The sequence below is a fragment of the Prionailurus viverrinus genome, chromosome X (assembly GCF_022837055.1).
Source record: "Prionailurus viverrinus isolate Anna chromosome X, UM_Priviv_1.0, whole genome shotgun sequence".
Classification (NCBI taxonomy): Eukaryota; Metazoa; Chordata; class Mammalia; order Carnivora; family Felidae; genus Prionailurus; species Prionailurus viverrinus.
In genome coordinates, this window is record NC_062579.1 from 100,670,890 (window position 1) to 100,690,989 (window position 20,100).

The 20,100-nt window shown below is 36.5% G+C and overlaps 1 protein-coding gene across 7 annotated transcripts in view; it reads right to left on the minus strand.

The window, feature by feature from the left end:
* ZNF280C (zinc finger protein 280C) overlaps nucleotides 1-20,100 on the minus strand; it is an 82,363-nt gene that overhangs the window by 19,475 nt on the left and 42,788 nt on the right. For 6 of the 7 annotated variants that reach the window (XR_007148989.1, XR_007148988.1, XR_007148992.1 and 3 more), the window contains exons 14-19: nucleotides 17,269-17,400; nucleotides 13,546-13,859; nucleotides 12,934-13,074; nucleotides 5,128-5,190; nucleotides 1,981-2,099; nucleotides 1,796-1,832 (exon numbers count right to left, since the gene is read on the minus strand). Coding sequence is in view for 1 of the 7 variants with exons in the window: in XM_047844303.1 (XP_047700259.1) it covers nucleotides 1,662-1,671; nucleotides 1,796-1,832; nucleotides 1,981-2,099; nucleotides 5,128-5,190; nucleotides 12,934-13,074; nucleotides 13,546-13,859; nucleotides 17,269-17,400 (816 nt within the window). In the remaining 6 variants the exon portion in view is untranslated. Of the gene's footprint in view, nucleotides 1-9; nucleotides 1,672-1,795; nucleotides 1,833-1,980; nucleotides 2,100-5,127; nucleotides 5,191-12,933; nucleotides 13,075-13,545; nucleotides 13,860-17,268; nucleotides 17,401-20,100 lie in introns of those variants that run through there. The other variant, XM_047844303.1, reaches the window with a different exon arrangement.

Sequence of the window (20,100 nt, forward strand, 5' to 3'; positions counted from 1 at the left end):
CTGAGGCACTTTACCAATACAAATTTTATTAAAAAAATAAGTAATAACATCAAAACTGTTCAGCAAATCTATATTCAATGTAACCAAAATAAACAAACACCAAATTAAAAAAAATATACATCTATATATATATGGGCAAGAAACAAGTGCATTTTTTGGTCCCAATATTTTCTGAATATATTATCTTTATCCAAAGGAATTACATTAATGGCTAAGAAGATATTATGTATTAGATGTACAGAAACATAACTTTAAAATTTGTTTTAAGGGCTGTAGGAAGTGTTTTTTGCCAATTCTTTATGTCTTTGAGCTCCTAATCACTAAGATAATGTTAATGATAGTCCCAAGACAGACAGAAGATGTAATCCTGTCTAGTGGTCTGAACAACTACCAAATCTAGAAGCTATCAATAGGTAGCTACGTGAAATTTGTAGAGAATTCTAAAGAATTTCTTGGAGTTCTTAACAAAACAAAACAAACACAAAACAAAAGTTTTAAAGAAAAGAGATAAAAGTGGACATAACAAACACACATCAATAAATTTGGTGAAGAACAACATAAAATCAAGATAAAATTAAACTTAAAAAAATTGAATATTAGTATTGCTGAAAACTCCTAGGATTAATACTGGATAAAACTTTAAATGACAGTACAAATAACTATAACTTTGGAACTGTAATTTTAGAAACTTATTTTCCAAGAACATGAAAGTAACCTTGGTTCCCTACACAACCAGTTTTTATATTCCTTGGACTGCATGCATACTAGACGAAGATTAAAGGGCAGCAGCCAAAATGATTAAACTCCAACTTGGACGTTGAAGCATTGATTTGATGGGCCTTTCTTGGTCAGAATGAACCCATAAGCGTAAGATCAAGAACCAAAGCCCCCAGTGGGAAGTTGTGCTCAATTTGGTGGGCCTTGAGGTCATCTCTGGCCAAATTAGCATCAGCCTTATGGGAGGCCAGTCATGAAGGAAGGGACTCTCCCCAAGATCTGATTTCTTAAGGCCACAATCTAGAGGAGGTCTCACAGTCAAATAATTCACATTCCTTGGAAAGAGAGAACAGGCATCAGTTGTGTCCATCGAAGGGGGACACTGACCAGGAGTATCCTGGACATTTTTTGAAATTTCTGTGTTGCTTCTGCATCTGAAAAATATGAAAAATAGAACAATGACAGACAAGGAAAGAGGAAAAAGACAGCTATCTGACCTAAAAATGTAAGACTTATAAGAAATTAACTAAGAAACCAGACAAAACAGACAAAGAAAATGAATAGCCATATCATTTGGAATGCAATATTCTGAAGGCAAGTACAGCAGAGAAAAACACAAACTATTTTAAGCAAAGCAAAAACGACCATGGCAACAAAAGCTATTTTTGGAGAGAGCCAACTGGAGAAAAAAGCTTATGTTAAGATATGTTAACCTGACACAAAGATAAGGTGGAATAAGAATCTAGTGCCATCTGAAAGCTGAAAAGAGCTGAATCAGAACTAGTGTCATGAACTGCTTAACCGCCTTCGTGTGAGAAAACACTTCAGAAGTTTGAACTTAGGAAACTGCCTTTGTGTAAGAAAACACTTCAGAACTTTGAACTTAGGAAATTCCAACTTGTCTTGCACCAGGTTGCACGAGCTCCATAGAGCAGGAATCTATTTCAACAAGCGCTTTAAAAACAAAAACAAAAACAAAATACTTTAATATTTTTCATTTCTATTAATGGTACATTTAAAAATGCAACAGTGCTAAAATCCATCAAAGAAAAATGCACGAAATGGAAATTAAACTTACTCAGACGAGGGTTCAGAAGTTGAGGTACTTTCAGGAACTGAAATTAGAAGAAGAGGTTTACATTTACAGTAGTATAGGTGATGAGTGACACCATCAGTTTAGTATGTAAGAGCCCATATTGTGGCTGATCAAAAGTACTGGAATAAGTATCAGAAATTCAAAGTAACACAATTATAAATACATACCATTCTCTATTACAACTTGGCAAGTATGAGTTTTACGCTGACTTAGGTGTTTAGCCATACGATCTAAGCCAGAAGAATCAGTTAGGAAGTCACATTTAAGGCACACTAGAGTAATGCCCCTATGAAGAAGAAAGGAAAGCAAAGGTTTTCATCTTTTATCCAAGTCCATAGGCACGTTCAATAATTATTTTTCCATGTAATAACTCTTGATTTGCTTTTTATGTGTTATGACCATCAATTGCCAATTTTGTTCTATAAGCCTGATTTATCTGAAATGGTACCTAGAAAATGACATAGCCACATTTAAGTTATGCTAACATTTACTGCTTTATAAACCACTTCCTCTCATACTGGTTGCTAAAGGACAAGAGTCAAGAGACCTAAAGCTTAATCGTGGCTCCACTAACAATTTGTGTAGCTTGTGCAAGTCACATTCTTTCCGTGCTTTGGCCCATTTCTGAGGACCTTCTTTCCACACACTCTACTGCTAGATGTGACGGATACAAGAGTGAACAAAAGAGGGCAAACTCTGTGGAGCCTATAATCTAGTATCTTATTTTAGAGGTGATAAAATTAGAAAAGAAATGGGAAGGCTTTAAAAGTAAATCATATAATTTAATTATTGTTATTACCAATTAACGAGCATAAACATAGTTTTATAGTTCACTGGATGCTTTAAATTTAAGTACTTCGACGTGTCAAGGAATAAAAACCAGTAGCATACCTTAGACTGACTGCTCCCCTGTGGTTCTAGTCTTAACAGCCTGCTATATATTTATACCTGGGTGTCACGCCGGAACATCAAAAATGATCTTCATACACTGAAATTGTGCTTTCCTCCCCAGTGCCAAAAACCATTCCCCCTAACCAATCTCTCTTATGATGTCATGCTCCCAACACAATGGCTCAAAATTATCTCTGACTCTTTTTTTTCTTAAAATAGTCAATATTTCAAATATTTTATATTATTAACAATTTATTGAGCACTTAACTCTGTGCCATGCTGAGGGTTTTAGATATATTATCTTATCTGAATCCTATAACAAACCAAAGACGTAGGTGTTATAATTATTACTTTTTTATAGAGGACAGGGTCAGGTTTAAAAACCTATCAAGGCCAAAATTAGATTTGAAAGTGAGCCCTTTGATTTCAGAGCCCATGTTCTTAAACAGTGTAATACCACTTCACCACCTTAACCCAGATTCTTATTAAGTCAATGTTAACTACCATAATAATCTTAAACAGTCCATGTGCCTCCTGCAATTGCGAACTGCGAGATCATGACCTGAGCTGAAGTCAGATGCTCAACTGAGCCACCCACGCGCCCCTGCAAACCTTCTTATGTTACTGTAGTTACTTATATTCACACCTTAACATATATTGTACATTCCTTGAAGGTTGGACAAGCCTTCTTCATCACTGTCATCTTTATGGGAACTGCTACGATGTGTTATACATAATAGGTACACAATAAATTAAAAAAATGAACATTGCATTTTAACAAAATAATAATTACAAAATTTATTGTTCTATAGAATTATAAATATGCTCAGTCTCATACACAGAAACTAATCAATTTTATATTTAAATCTGAGGCCCATCCAAATTGAGAAAAAAAGTCTCAGATCTTTAAAGTCATAGAATCAATTTAAGAATCAACCACACAACTGAGCTTGATAACAATGATGTAAAAATAAAATAAACGCTCATCTTTAGAATTAAAAAGTCCTTTTTCATTCTTAAAAATTCTATTTCCTTAAATTTAGTAATACTTTTAAAATAGCATGAACATATTTTTAAAATAGAATCAAACTTTCCTCTGCCTATGAACTGTTGGTCCAACATCATCCACATATGTAATTTTCAACATGTACATTAATTTACTCAAATATTTACAGAATGCCTACCATGTGTCAGGCACTATTCAATGCTCAGTAAACATATGGCATAGACAAATATCCAAACCACACACATTCCAGTGAGAAGACACAGATAATAAACAAAAGAGTGAAGTATACAATATGGTGGAAAGCAAAAAGTGAAGAAAAATAAAATAAATGGAGATAGGTAGTGGTGGGGATGGGGCCTAGGGGAAAGGATGCTATTTTAAATGGAGTGGTCAAAGAAAGTCTCACTCACTAGACTAGAGATTTAAAGGAAGGAACTGGCCATGCAGATATCTGGGGAAGAGTGAACAAGACAGAAGGAATAATGAATACAAAGGTCCTGAGATGTATCATCTCCCATTCCGCTTTTCCATTAATCCAAAGCATCAAAACAAGTACTGGCTAAACTTAAGTCTACGTCTTAGCCTTAAGACATCTTGATGCTACCAAAATCTTGGCACTGATATTTCAAATAGCAATGACAACATGAACAAAATAAACAAAAGAAGATGAAGTAAAAAAGAAAGCAGAAGAATGTGGAAAAATGATGCATAGTGGATTCTGAGCTAAGCGTGTGTGGTATAATTAGGGTTAATTATCAGTGCCTTTCAAAATGTTCATCAGCAATTCCTTTTGTAGAGTAAATAGGTTGTGTACTTTATTTAAAAATGAAAAAAAAAATTCCAAGAATTATGAAGGCTATATATTGCTCAAAATCAAAATGTGTTAGTCAATTTACTAGATTATCTTAAACCTCTTTTTAGGGGCGCCTGGGTGGCGCAGTCGGTTAGGCGTCCAACTTCAGCCAGGTCACGATCTCGCGGTCCATGAGTTCGAGCCCCGCATCAGGCTCTGGGCTGATGGCTCGGAGCCTGGAGCCTGTTTCCAATTCTGTGTCTCCCTCTCTCTCTGCCCCTCCCCCGTTCATGCTCTGTCTCTCTCTGTCCCAAAAATAAATAAAAAACGTTGAAAAAAAAAAAAACCTCTTTTTAATCTTCAAATATTTTTTATTTTATAATGTAAATCCATGAAAGTTTCGCCTTATTGCCTAACACCACTGAAACAAAGTTTAGCCAGAGAATATAGGCTATTTCTGCTTTGTTCTATGCTATAATGAAGAGAACTGTATTATGTCTGGTAGTAATCACTTCATTTTCCAAACAAGGTACTCAAGAATCAGGTTAAAAAAGTTACTAGAAAAAAAAAAAAAAGTTACTAGAATTTTTCAATAGAGAAAATGGAAAAAGATCAACTAGTTACCTGAGAATTCCGGAATGCTTCTTAAAAATATAAAACCGTTTACTTGGATGGTTGCTATGAGAGCTGGAAAAAGAACAGACAGATGAGATGTTATTATACAGTAATTCATATTAATTTTATGAACATATTTCAAGTACATGTTTAGTTTCTTAGCTTTGAATAAAAGATCATGAGCTAAATTATTAAAATTCTATTATTCATCTGTTTAATTCAAGATTAAAAAAATGTTTATTTATTTTGAGAGAGAGAGAGAGACAGTGTACAAGCGAGGGAGGGGCAGAGAGAGAGGGAGAGAGAATCCTAAGCAGGCTCAGCGCTGGCAGTGCAGAGTCTGATGCGGGGCTTGAACCTACGAACCATGAGATCATGGCCCAAGCTGAAACCAAGAGTCAGATGCTTAACTGACTGAGGTACATAAGTGTCCCTAATTCAAGACTTTTATTTTGTATTTTCTTTTTTAATGTTAATTAATTAATTAATTATATTGAGAGAGAGTGTGTGCATGCATGAGCAGGAGAGAGGGGCAGAAGAAGAGAGATATTCTCAAGGAGGCTCAATGCTTAGCACAGAACCCAATGCGAGGCTCGATCCTACAACCTTGGGATCACGACCAGAGCTGAAATCAACAGTTGGATGCTCAACTGACTGAGCCACCCAGGTGCCCCTTCCTGAGAATATTCTTAAATGATCAGTACCCTCACCATTATTTAAACAACCCTCAAAGCTAAAAATGCAAAGAGCATAAAATTAAATTTTTTCAACTATTAAGAGTTGAAAACTATTTATTTATTCATTTTTAGAGAATTCCAAGCAGACTCTGCACTGTCAGCGTGGAGCCTAATGTGGGGCTCAAACCCACAAACCATGAAATCATGAGCAAAGCCAAAACCAACAGTCAGACGCTCAACCGACTGAGCCACCCAGGTGCCCTAAGAGTTGAAAACAATTTAAAAGGTATTTGCTAATAACGTATTTTGCTATAATATAAATTGTTATGAATAATAATTATCACTTTCTTATACTTATTAGCAAGGGGAGAGAATCTGAATGATCCTTGAGGTAAATGCTACTTGGGATAAATTACATTACTTGCCATCAGTAAAATGAAACATTTAAAGAATCTTTTGCAATTATTAGGAGAGCCTTTAGGGAAAGCGAATTAAAGAAAACAGAGCTCTATGCACAGAACAAAAAAAACACTAACCAAATTTTGCAACAAATGGTAATAGCTTTTATATCCCCTTCTAAACTGAGAAGGAAAGCTTTCCTGTATTAAAAAACCAGACAGGATTAACAAGGACTAGCATACAACAGTATCCAAAAGTGTGGTTCATGGACCAGCAGCATCCATACCCCCTGGGAAATCATCAGAAATACAAAGTCTCAGGTCCCATTCTAGACCTACTGAATTCATCGCTGGCAGTGAGGCCCAGAAATCAGTTCAAGTTTTTCAGGTGATTCTTATGCAAGCTACAGTTTGAGAAACACTGGCCCTAGCTTGCACTGACAGACCCAAACCAGCCAACACAACAGATCAATGATTATGCTGAGAGACAAGGTAACTATCACCAGCATACCACCTATGCATGGGAAAAGGAAGATTCTGGCTAGTTATAATCCTGTGAAAACAGCTGCAGAATAGGTGCCATGATGAATGCAAAGAACTGTTTCTCAAGTAGATAAGACAGGCACATATTTAATATGAGGCAGAATAGCTGAATGGTACAGAACTCAAAGGAAGGAATGATTCCTATTAAGTGGCTGTGGGGATCAGATTCCTCACAAAAGAAGGTAAACTGAAAGGGAAGGAGAGGGGGATTCCAAGGAATAACAAATAAGGAAAGACACTTTAGATACTGAATATGAAACAAACTATATGTTGGGGAAGATTAATTAATTTGGGGGGCCTGATTTGTGGTTATAGAGTTAGTATGGGCTGGGAATAAAGGTACTCAACCTCTAAGAAAATGAGGCTTCTGTGGATGCAGAGCTCAAATCTATGACAAAAGTCCACACTGGGTCAGGGTGTACCATTCAGGGGGAGGGTACCTGAGGCAACAAAGGAAGCAAGGCATCGCTGAATTAGGGGAAATGCAAAGGCCCTTAGAAAAGTAGAAGTGGAAGCTTTCGGTTCTATATGAGGCTAATAATAAGTGCTCTGTGTGTGTGATGACAATGCAATGTAGGGTTGGGGCTCACTGGAAAATAGGAGAAGGTTACAAAGGAAGCCTGAGGCCAACTGGAAATATGTGGGGACAGAACTGATATGGGAGGTCCTACAAGACAGCCAAGGAACCTATGGAAAATGGGAGACAGGAGGACGGAATGACCATGGGTTTAAGAAACACTAAAAATATTTTCCAATTTAATCTCCTATAAATTATGGGTAGAATTAAAGCTCCACTGGGGCAGTCGTGTGTTTGGCACAGAATAAAAGACCAGCATTCTTAATTGCTTTCAAAATACCAACAACATTTTTCACAGAACTAGAAAAAATAATCCTAAAATATGCATGGAACCACAAAAGGCCCCGAATAGCGAAAGCAATCTTGAAAAAGAAGAAAAAAACTGGAGGCATCACAATTCCAGATTTCAAGATATACTACAAAGCTGTAGTGTTCAGAACAGTATAGTACTGGCACAAAAACAGACACATAGATCAATGGAACAGAATAGAGAACCCAGAAATCAACCCACACTTACATGGTCAATTAATCTATGACAAAGGATGCAAGATACTGACAAAGACAGTATCTTTGATGAATGGTGCTGGGAAAGCTGCACAGCCACATGCAAAGAAATGAAACCGGACCACTTTTCTACACCACACACAAAAATAAACTCCAAATGGATTAAAGACCTAAATGTGACACCTGAAACAATAAAAATCCTAGAAGACAACATAGGCAGTAATTTCTTTGACACCAGCTGTAGAAACATTTTTCTAGGTATGTCTCCTCAGGTAAGGGAAACCAAAGCAAAATTAAACTACTGGGACTACAACAAAATAGTCCAGAGACATTTTTCCAAAGACATGCAGATGACCGATAACATGAAAAGATGCTTAATATCACTAATCATCAAGGAAATGCAAATTAATTTTTTTAAAAAGCTCTGTGCCCAATATGGGGCTTGAACTCAAGACCCTGGAATCAATCTAAGCCAACCAGGCACGCCTGGGGAAATGCAAAGTAAAACCTCAATGAGATATCACATTAACATCTGTCAGAATGGCTAAAATAAAAACCATGAGAAATAAGTGTTGGCAAGGATGTGGAGAAAAAGGAACCCTCATGTACTATTGGTGGGAATGCAAACTGATGCAGCCACTGTGGAAAAAAGTATGAAGGTTCCTCAAAAAAACAAAAATAGAATTACCATATAATCCAGTAATTCCATTACTGAGTATTTATGCCAAGATAACGACCCCTATGTTTACTGCACCATTATATTTATAATAGCCAAGATACAGAAGCAACTCAACTTATGTCCACTGACAGATGAATGGATAAAGATGTGGTGTGTCTATCTATCTATATAAAATGGAATATTACTCAGCCATAAAAGAGAATGAAATCTTGCCATTCGCAACAACATGGACAGACCTAGAGGGTATAATCCTAAGCAGAATAAGTCAGCCAGAGAAAGAAATATACCATTATGATTTCACTGATATGTGCAAATTAAGAAACAAAACAAATAAAGAAACAAAAAAAGAGGCAAAAAACCCCCTAAACTCTTAAATACAGAGAATAAACTGGTGGTTGATAGAGAGGAGGGGGGAGGGGGATGGGCAAAATAAAGTGGATTAAGAGCACACTTATCTTGACGAGCACTGAGCAATATATAGAACTGTAGAATCATTATATTGTACGCCTGAAACTAATCTATGTTAATTATACTTCAATTAATGAAAACACCAGCATTCCTCCCAGCAGTGTACTGAGAGAGACTGGCTGGGGCCTGGTTTAGGGCAACCACGGAACGGAAACCCCTGCAGTAGATGGGAGGCAGAGTTGTAAACTGTAGCAGGTAGACATTCAGGAAGTCATTATGAATGGTGGCAGATCAAGAGAGCACCACAGGCTTCAGAAACTTAAAGGGTATTATATTTTGCTGATGCTCCACACTTCTGCAAACGATACCTTGAGACAAACTGAGCTTAAAGAGTATTGGGGGTGATAGTAGTTTGGATCCTAGACAGACAATAATGTTTGACTTATTTTTGTTCTTCATAGATGCCAGTGGGTCAAAGATAAAAGTATCTGTCAAGCTGATGAAGAGATGGATCTGAGGAAAACTCAGCACTGAAATTGGAGGATTTACAGTAGAAAAGTAAAATAACATTCTGAGAGTGATTAAGGTACCAAGAAAGGGAAAGTAAAGAGGCAAGAAGGATTGAAAAAAAGAAAAAGTAATGAAATAAAGGTAACCTACTGGATGGAAGAAGATATTTGCAAATGACATATCCAATAAAGGGTTAGCATCTAAAATATATAAGGAACTGATACAAGTCACACCAAAAAAACCAAACAATCTAATTAAAAATGGGCAGAAGACATAAACAGACATTTCTCCAAAGAAGATATCCAGATGGCCAACAGACACATGAAAAGATGCTCAACATCACTCATCATCAGGGAAATACAAATCAAAACCACAATGAGATGTCACCTTACACCTGTCAAAATGGCTAAGATCAAAAACACAAGAAACAACAGGTGTTGGCAAGGATGTGCAGGAAAAGGAACCCTCATGCACTGTTAGTGGGAATGCAAACTGATGCAGCCACTGTGGAAAACAGTGTGGAGATCCCTCAAAAAGTTAAAAATAGAATTACCCTAGGATCCAGTAACCACACTACTGGTTTTCTACTCCCCCCACCGCCCCGCAAATGCAAAAACTCAAAGGGATACATACATGCATCCCTATGTTTATTGTAGCATTATTTAAAATAGCCAAACTATGGAAGCAGCCCAAGTATCCATTAACAGATGAACAGATAGAGAAGATGTGGTATATATATGTACACACACACACACACACACACACACACAAATGGAATATTATTCAGCCACAAAAAAGTATGAAATCTTGCCATTCACAACAATGTGGTAGAGCTAGAGAGTATTGTGCTAAGCGAAATAAGTCAATCAGAAAAGATAGATACCAGATAATCTCACTCGTATGTGTAATTTAAGAAACAAAACAAATCAGCAGAGAGAGAGAGAGAGAGAGAAACCAAGAAACAGATGCTTAGCTGCAGAGAACAAATTGATGGTTACCAGAGGGGAGGTGGAAGGGATGGGTGAAATAGGTGATGTGGATTAAGAAGTGCACTTGTCATGACGAGGACCCAGTAATATATGGAATTGCTGAATCATCATCGTGTACACCTGAAACTAATATAACACTGTATGTTAACTATACTGGAACTAAAATTAAAAACTTAAAAACTAAAAAATAGTCTGAGGCAAAAAAAAGAAAAGGTAATGAAATAGAGAAGTAGCCAAAAGGGAAGAAAAAAAGTGATGGTAACAGTTTAAGTTGACAAGAAGATTTTCAAAAGTGAGTGATGAAAAGTATCAAATATTCTAAAGAAGTCACGGAAAAGTAAGAATAAAAAATAATGAATACGTTTAATGATTAGGATATGACTGATAACCTTTAAAGGGGAAGCTTTAACTGATAGGTGGGGGCGATACTCAAATTACAAAGGGTAAAGAAATAGCAAATAAGATAGTAAAGAAACTCTTGAAAATGTTGACAATAAAAGGAAGACAAGAAAATACACAAAGAAAACGTAAATCTCCTTCATTCTAGAAAAATACCTGAAAGTATTAGCAGGCAGAAGGAATGTGGTAGAAAGAGATGAAATGAAGGCACAAAATAAAGGAGTAAGGTTGTGGAGCAAATGGAAGAGATGAATGCAAATGAAAGCAGGATTAGCTTTCGAAAAGTGAGAAATGTCTTTTTCTGAGATACCTGGATAAAGGGGGAAAAACTTGCGATAGAAAAAAGTTAAGAAAAAAATGAGAAGGATGACCTCTGGGTAGTTACTAGGAAAGAGACTAACAACTAAGAGACTAAAATAAAACCTTGAGGGTATTGAAAAGGATTTAAACAGGTGCTGCAGAAAAAAATAAAGAGGTCTTTTTAAAAACGCACAACCAAATTAAAGTTAAAAATCATGAATTCAGAGGGTTGCCTGAGTGGTTCAGTTGGTTAAGTGTTAGACTTCAGCTCAGGTCATGATCTTGTGGTTCCCGGGCTCGAGCCCTGCATTGGGCTCTCTGCTGTCAGCTCAGAGCCTGCTTCGGATACCCTGAAATGTCCCCCACCCCCCCTCCCTCCCCTGCTTGCACTCTCTCACTCTCTCTCAAAAATAAACATTTTTTTTTAAATTTTTTTTCAACGTTTTTTATTTATTTTTGGGACAGAGAGAGACAGAGCATGAACGGGGGAGGGGCAGAGAGAGAGGGAGACACAGAATCGGAAACAGGCTCCAGGCTCCGAGCCACCAGCCCACCAGCCGAGAGCCTGACGCGGGGCTCGAACTCACGGACCGCGAGATCGTGACCTGGCTGAAGTCGGACGCTTAACCGACTGCGCCACCCAGGCGCCCCCCAAAAAATAAACATTTTTTTAAAAAAATCATGGATTCAGAGATAATTAAATCAAACACAGTTTGGTAGTTTGGAAAGCAGCAGAGAGAAAGATCAAAAAGGGTAAGAGATTCAAGGATAGTAAGGTTAAACATGACTGAAGATATAAAAGATTCTAGGACAAAAAGCAAGCAACATTCAAAACAGATGACCTTAAGGGTGAGGTTGATATCAAGTTTGGTGCTGCTGCACTGGAAAGAAGGGTCAAGACTCAAAATCATCAGGTAATGAGAACTCAAAATGAATAAATATTGTATATGATGAAGTACATTGGGACAGTGGTAAGGAAGGGGGGTAACAGGTAACAGAGGTCTTGTTATGATCTATCTGCAAGAAAACCACTTTATTTCTGACTGAAAATACATGGAACGACCTGTTTGAAAAATCAACTTAGCATATTTATATCTGAGCAATTCTTACATATTTTTTAAAAATCCTTCCTGAAAGAATAAAGTAAGCTACTACTAATGAGGTTCAAATGAAAGTAGTGAAGTAGTGTGGTCTCTGAAGTTTTTCTCTAGCACATAGTACATGGTAGGTGCTCAAACTGAACTTTTGTCTGAAAAGGAATTCTAACAGCAGCATCATGACTAAAATATACCTATAGTCTCTCACTTCACATTTCATTGAATGAATACAAAGATAAATGGCTTGAAAGGCTAATGGACAGAAAGATGGGTGAAAGGGAAGGGGCAGAAGGGAGGGAGAAGGGAGGAAGAGAGTCCATTCATGAGAGTGCCAATACTGTTCTTAGCATCTTTGACAAACCTGGAGTCTCTCAAAATGACTCCTTTGAAGAGGCTAACACTCTTGTGGTTACATGTATTTATTTGACAAATATTTTAAAAACATTAAAAATTTTATGTTTGAAAATACCACTTCTTAAAAGACTTAGAAAAACAAATTTCCTAACAAACCTATTCTAATTTCATTGGTCTAACTGCTCTTAAAACTTTTGTCCCCTTAATTTCATTAGGTATTACATTGGAAAATAATATTAAGTAATATCCTAGATGTTCCCTATTGCTAGATCCTTTTAGCCCCTTATGTGACAAACTGGCTTCTAAAAAAACAACTTTATTTTTAAAAAACAAAATTGTTAAATAGCAATTTTGATTGGTGGTGTACATGTTTAACTTACCTCACCATATGATTTATAAAGGCTTTGTTACAGTTAGTGTTGTATTTGCAAAAATTACAGTGGATATATATTGAAAAGTGGCTTGCAAAATCTTTTATTTTGGAATGACACTCAATGCACTTGTGAATTCCCCGACGGCACCTTATGGAGACAGAAAAAAAATAATGAAAATTTCTCATAAAACAAAAATAATAAGGTAAAGCCTTAACATTTTATTAATCAAAGCTAAGATGTTTAAATTAGCATCTTTAAATAGAGACATAATTTGAAAATTTGATTGGAAACAATAAGCTAGAATAAGTGTCAAAAATCAAACACCAGTTAATGTTCCCTGGAATAAAACGACTGCATTAATCAATTCAATTATTACAAGATATAAGCACAAAATAGAAGACTAGTGTAAATGATGACAACTGTACAATGAACGCTAATTCTAGTTCTGCTCTGCAGTTGTAAAAAGTACCTTTTTATTATCTTCTAGGCCTTTAGGCCAGACAAATGATCATCATGTCAATGTACAAGGGAGCTCTGTGATATGGTAAATTATATTAAAATAAACCTTTAATATTTAATATTCAATAAATATTACATATCAGGAATAAAAGATATTACCTTAAGTTCTTCAAAGCTATGCTGATTTTATTCTTTCTGTTGCGTTGTTTCTTTTGTTTACAAGAGGTTTTTTTGGTCTTATATTTAGATGCAACTCTACCTTGCCTTTTGGCATGAGGTTTACTTGCACTGGATACAGCTGCATGAGGCCTATTTGTCTTAGATTTACTTGTAGTAGATTTTATATTTTTAGCAGTTGTACTTTTAGACCTTGGAGGTGAGATTTGAAAAGAAGAAGTGCTTGGAACACTGCTACTGGGAGATGTAGTTACTGGTTTTGAATGAAGAGGTCCAACTGAGGCTCGAATAGTAACCTATAATAATGAAGACAATATATACATATTTTAGAAAATTAATCATCGCATTAATATTAAAAAGATTACTTCATACCTTGACATTATGGTCAATTGGTTTTTGAAAAGGGTACCAAAACAACTCAGTGGAGGAAACAATAGTCATCAAACAAATGGTGTTGGAACACAGGATAAATAGATGCAAAGAACGAACCTGGATCCTTATCTCATACTAGATGCAAAAATTAACTCAAAGTGTATCAAGAATCAAATTGTAAGAGCTAAAACTGGAAAACTCTTAGAAAAAAGCATAGGAGTAAATCTCCATGATTTGGGGTTAGATGATGACTTTTTAAATATGACAACAAAAGCACAAGCAACCAAAGAAAAACATTAACTGGACTTCATAAAAATTTTAAACTTTCGTGCTTCAAAGGGCACTGTTAAGAAAGTGACAAGACACCCCACAGAATCAGAGAAAATATTTGCAAATCATATTTCTAATAAGGGACTTGTGTACACAAGATATAAAGAACGCTTACAACTCAGCAAAAAGACAAATAACTGAATTTAAATATGGGCAAATGATCTGAATGAACAAGCATTTCTTTAAAGATATACAAACGGCCAATAAACACTTGAAAACATACTCAACAATCATTAGTCATCAAGAAAATGCAAATCAAAACTCCAGTGAGGTATCACTTTAGACCAACTAAAATGGCTACAGTAAAAAACAGATTAATAACAAGTATTAACGAGATGTAGAGAAACTGCAATGCTCAGCTCATATATTTCTGGTAGGAATGTACAAGGGTGCAGTGGCTTTGGAAAACAGTTGGTAGTTCTTCAAAATGTTAAACTTAAGAGTTATCATATGAGGCGTCTGGGTGGCTCAGCTGGTTAAGTGTCTGACTCGATTTCAGCTCAGGTCATCATTTCATGGTTTGTGGGTTCAAGCCCCACATTTGGCCCCACACTGACAGCATGGAGCCTGCCTGGGGATTCTCTCTCCCTCAAAAATATAAAAATAAAAACTTAAAAAAAGAGAGTTCTCATATAACCCAGCAATTCCACTCCTTAGTGTTCCACTCCTAAGCAATTCCACCTAAGGGACATGAAAAAGTAAGTCCACACAAAAACTTGTACATGAGCTTTCATAAGAGCATTATTTACAACAGCTAAAAAGTGCAAACAACCCAAATGCTCATCAAATAATGAATGGATAAATCAAATAAAAAAGAATAAATTACTGATACAAGCTTTAATATTGATGGATCTCACAAATGTTACGCTAAGTGAAGGAAGCCAATCATAAAAGACCACATATTGTAGGATTCCATTAAAAATTTTTGTTTCCATGTTTATTTTTGAGAGAGAGACAGAGCACGAGTAGGGGAGGGGCAGAGAGAGAGGGAGACACAGAATCCGAAGCAGGCTCAAGGGTCTGAGCTGTCAGCACAGAGCCCGAGGCAAGGCTTGAACCCACAAATCATGAGATCATGACCTGAGCCAAGGTCGGATGCTTAAACTGACTGAGCCACCCAGGGGCCCCTATATGATTCCATTTTTATGAAATGTCCAGAATAGGAAAATCCATAGGAACAGAAAGTAAAGTTTGCCTAGGGCTGGTGGAGGGGAAATAGGGAGTGACTCCTAACAGGTATAGGGTTTCTTTTGGGGGTGACAAAAATGTTCAAAAATGGGTTGTAGTGATGTTTGCACAACTCTGTGAATATGCTAAAAACCACTGAATTATATCTCAATAAAGCTGTTTTACCAAAAAATCACTGCAGTTCAAAATTTAAATATCATTATTTTGAAAATGGTAAATATAAACTACAATCAGTTAAGTATCCCATTTATTCTAAATGGTCATACCAATTAAATGACATTTACCTCATTATTTATTTACTGTTGTAAATTGCAGTTTTGTATTGATAGCGTTTCTATGTTAACAGATATTAACGGATAATTAGGAGTTAGTGCAAATTATATGAATATCAAAAAAAGCACATTCCATGTCTATTTTATTCTCTGATATAACTAAGTAGCTTTCACAAACACAGAAGTCAAAATTTAAATCTCAAAACCAGAAATAATAACCTTGGAAAGTCCTGCATTACTCTTTGGTAACTATAAAACAGATCTCCAGTAAATGTGACCTGCTCTATCTGGAGGCTCATTGGTCAGGATTTATAATTCCAAAGGTTATTGTGGAGGTTACATCAATTAATTATACAGAATGAAGAGTTTGAAAATATTCAGAATTTCCCTAAAGGGAACTAACATAACATTTATCATTTAGTATTCAAAAAAGGTGATGTTCGGTTATACCCACTGATTAATAATGGAAAACACAGTTGCCTATTAATATTCTCTTTAATCACTTGACTATACTACTCCCATGTACTTGAGGACCAGCCAATGAGGAAGTCCTTTGAAATACATGTGACCTGGTATCATACAAAAAGCACTGAATTAGGGGTCAAAAGACCCAGGTTAAATCTCAATACTACCTCTTGCTAGCCATTTGACCTTGAGTAAGTAATTTATCCTCTTTAAGCCTCCTCATTTATAAAATGGAAATAATACCTGTCTTGTCTACCTCACTAAATTGTTATTAAATAATAGAATGTATGAAAAATCACACAGAAAGCTTAATTCTAAAGTGTTACAAGACACCTATTACTATGATGATGATGATGATGATGATGATGATACACATTATTATTAATAAGAGAAGATATGGGAAAGGACTGTACTGCTTACAGTCTAGCAGCTGAAGCAGACATATACGCTGCCAACTGGAAGAACTCAGAAACAGCCTATAAAATATTGAAACAACTCACTGACACAGCCTATGGTTAATCTAGTTGGACTCACTACATAGGAATATGCTCCAACATAGCACATGTCAATTAAGTAAAAAAAAAAAAAAAAAAAAAAAAAAAAAAAAAAAGGATAGGTTTCTTTCTAAGCAAAACAATGGTAAAACCTAAACTTAAATCTTAATGACAAGCAGAAGTTAATTTTTAATATTATAGTCAATAGATAAACCCAGGCAGGGGGCACCTGGTTGGCTCAGTCAGTAGAGCATGTGACTCTTGATCTCAGGGTTGTAAGTTTGAGCCCCACATTGGGTATAGAGATTACTTGAAAATAAAATCTGGGGTGCCCAGGTGGCTCAGTCACTGACTCAATATCGGCTCACGTCGTGATCTCGTGGTTGTGAGATCAAGCCCCGCGTTGGGCTCCATGCTGCGTGGAGCCTGCTTGGGATTCTCTTTCTCTCCCCCTCTCTCTGCCCCTCTCCCCTGCTTGTGCTCTCTCTCTCAAAATAAATAAATAGACATTTAAAACAAAACCAGGCAGGAATTTACTTCTACTATCACACAAAATGTTAAAATAAAACATATTTAAAACTCACTTTTGTACCAGGAGGCAATCCTTCTAGCTCTTTAGGCTTTATAAATGTCCGATGCTGGGTCTTGTGATCCAGTTTCTCTTTGCAGGTCAAAAATTGTAGTCTGCACTTGGTACAACGATGAACTCCTTTTTTCTGTTTATAAGAAACATTAAAAATACTATGAGAAATAACAACTTCTATCACCACAAATCCTGGAATCTGAAATTGCTCTTAATTGTAATAGCTAAATAATTTTAAAAAACCAGTATTTTACTATATCCCATCATAAACAATGCCAGAATATTCTTTCATTTTTTTTCAAGAACACTGCTTGCATTAGTATTTGTATTTCAAAAGTATTTGTGGGGCACCTGGCTGCTCAGTTGGTAACACATGGCAACTCTTGATTTCAGGGTTTAAAAGTTTGAGCCCCACACTGGGTGTAGAGATTACTTAAAAATGAAATCTTTAAAGTAAGTATTTATTGCCATATAGGCAATCAAAACAAAAGTTGTATCAGTTAGGTTCAAATGTGACAAGTCCTATACCTTTGTAGTGTGAAAGCTTTTTTAATTATAAATTTAAGTATAAACCATTCAAGCACACGTTACAGTGAAAATGAGTTATACTATATTTTTATCCTAGAAAAGGTGAAGTTATTTTTAATTTTTACAATTTCCTTTTTTAATGTCATTTATTTTTTTGAGAGACAGAAGGTGGGGATGGGGGGTGGGGTGGTCAGGGAATCCCAAGCAGGCTCCGTGCTGTCAGTGCAGAGCCCCATGTGGGGTTTGATCTCACGAACCTCGAGATCAAGACCTGAGCCGAAATCAAGAGTCAGACACTTAACCAGTTGAACCCCTCAGGCGTCCCAATTTTTAAAATTTCTATTTGTTTCACAAAAACAATTGAGCTTTCTATGAGCACCTGGGTGACTCAGTCAGTTAAGGGTCCGACTCTTGATTTCAGCTCAGGTCACGATCTCGTGGTTTGTGAGATCAAGCCCTGCATCGGGTTCTGTGCTGACAGTGTGGAGGAGCCTGTTTGGGATTCTGTCTCCCTCTCTCTGTGCCCCTCCCCCACTCATGTTTTCTCTCTCTCTCTCTCTCTCTCAAAATAAGTAAACATTTTAAAAGATTTGAACTTCCTAAAACCAAAACAAATTTAACCAGACATCCCCTCCAAAAGTTCTGTTACAGAAATGATTGTATAAAGCAGTGTTGTCCAGCAGAACTTTCTACAGTGTCTGATAACATTACATAGTTGCACTGTCCAATATGGTATTCACCAGCCACATGTTGTTATTGACCACCTGAACTGTAAAAAGTTCAACACAGGGGGCGCCTGGGTGGCGCAGTCGGTTAAGCGTCCGACTTCAGCCAGGTCACGATCTCGCGGTTCGTGAGTTCGAGCCCCGCGTCAGGCTCTGGGCTGATGGCTCAGAGCCTGGAGCCTGTTTCTGATTCTGTGTCTCCCTCTCTCTCTGCCCCTGCCCCGTTCATGCTCTGTCTCTCTCTGTCCCAAAAATAAATAAACGTTGAAAAAAAAAATTAAAAAAAAAAAAAGTTCAACACAGGAACTGATTTTTCAATTTTACTTAATTTTAATTAATTTAAGCAGGCACAGATGGCTAGTGGCTGTGATACTGGCCAGTATGGCTACAGAAGTACAAATGAGAACAATTGATCCCAATCTATTGTCAGAGAACCCCTTGACTACATCCCTTCTCAAACTTAGGCCTATTATTTTTTTATCAATGGGAAATAGGACCCAAGAGAGATCTAAGTCATTTGCTCATAACTAGGTGATGTTCTTTCTATTACACATTATCAACTGCAATCTTTATGTATATGCTTTCATTAATTAAAAAATATATTATATATTTATAGGTAAATTTAGAACAACATACAAATGCAAAAGAATGTTTTCTCCAAAGCTGTATCTCCACAGGCCCATCACTATTTTCATGTAAAGCATAATTATTTAGGAAAAGCAAATGAGTTAACATGTGTAAGTAGCTAGTGGTTACTGGTGTACAGCAGGCATTTGATAAATAAAAGTTCTGAAAAAGCTTCAAAGCAATATATAAATATAATGTTTGTATTACTATTTGAGTTTCATTTTTAAGACAATTTTAGAAGTATGGTGCATTGGATCATATCCTAGGTATAGGCAATGTAAACAGATTCACCTAACATGTGTTCAAGAGAAAGAAGGAAAGAGGGAAAAAGATCCCAGTCAAGAACCAGATAGCAAGGTTACAGGGCAGGTAGAAAATTCCCCAGAGTACAATTCCTAAAATCTTTTCTCTACCTGTGCATATACCTCATCCAGTTTCATGATTTTAAATAGCATCCATCCAACTGCCTACTTGACATCACTACTTCATATTTAACAGTCATTTCAAATCAACATAAACAAAACTGAACTCTAGATTTTCCCCCATCCACCCTGCAAAAAAAAAAAAAATCTGTTCCTTCCCTAGTCTTCTCAATATCTCAGTGTATGGGAACACCATTCTTGCAGTGGCTCAGGACAAAAGAACTCAGTTACACTTAATTCATGCCTTTCTTTCACACCCCACATCCACCAACCCATTAATAAAACCTGTCAGCTCTACCTTCAAAAACAATCTTTCCACTTTTTATCACCTGTTCAGCCACCATGTCAGTCCAAGCCACTCACCTGGACTTTTCCAATAGCCTCCTACCTTCTCCTTGTTCCCACCCTTTCCTCCTAACAGTCTATTCTCTCTATAGCTGCCAGAGTGATCTCTCACATGCTTAAAGCTTCCAATGGTTTTCCACACCACATCAAAATCCTAACTCTGGCTCACAAGACCCTACGCCATTT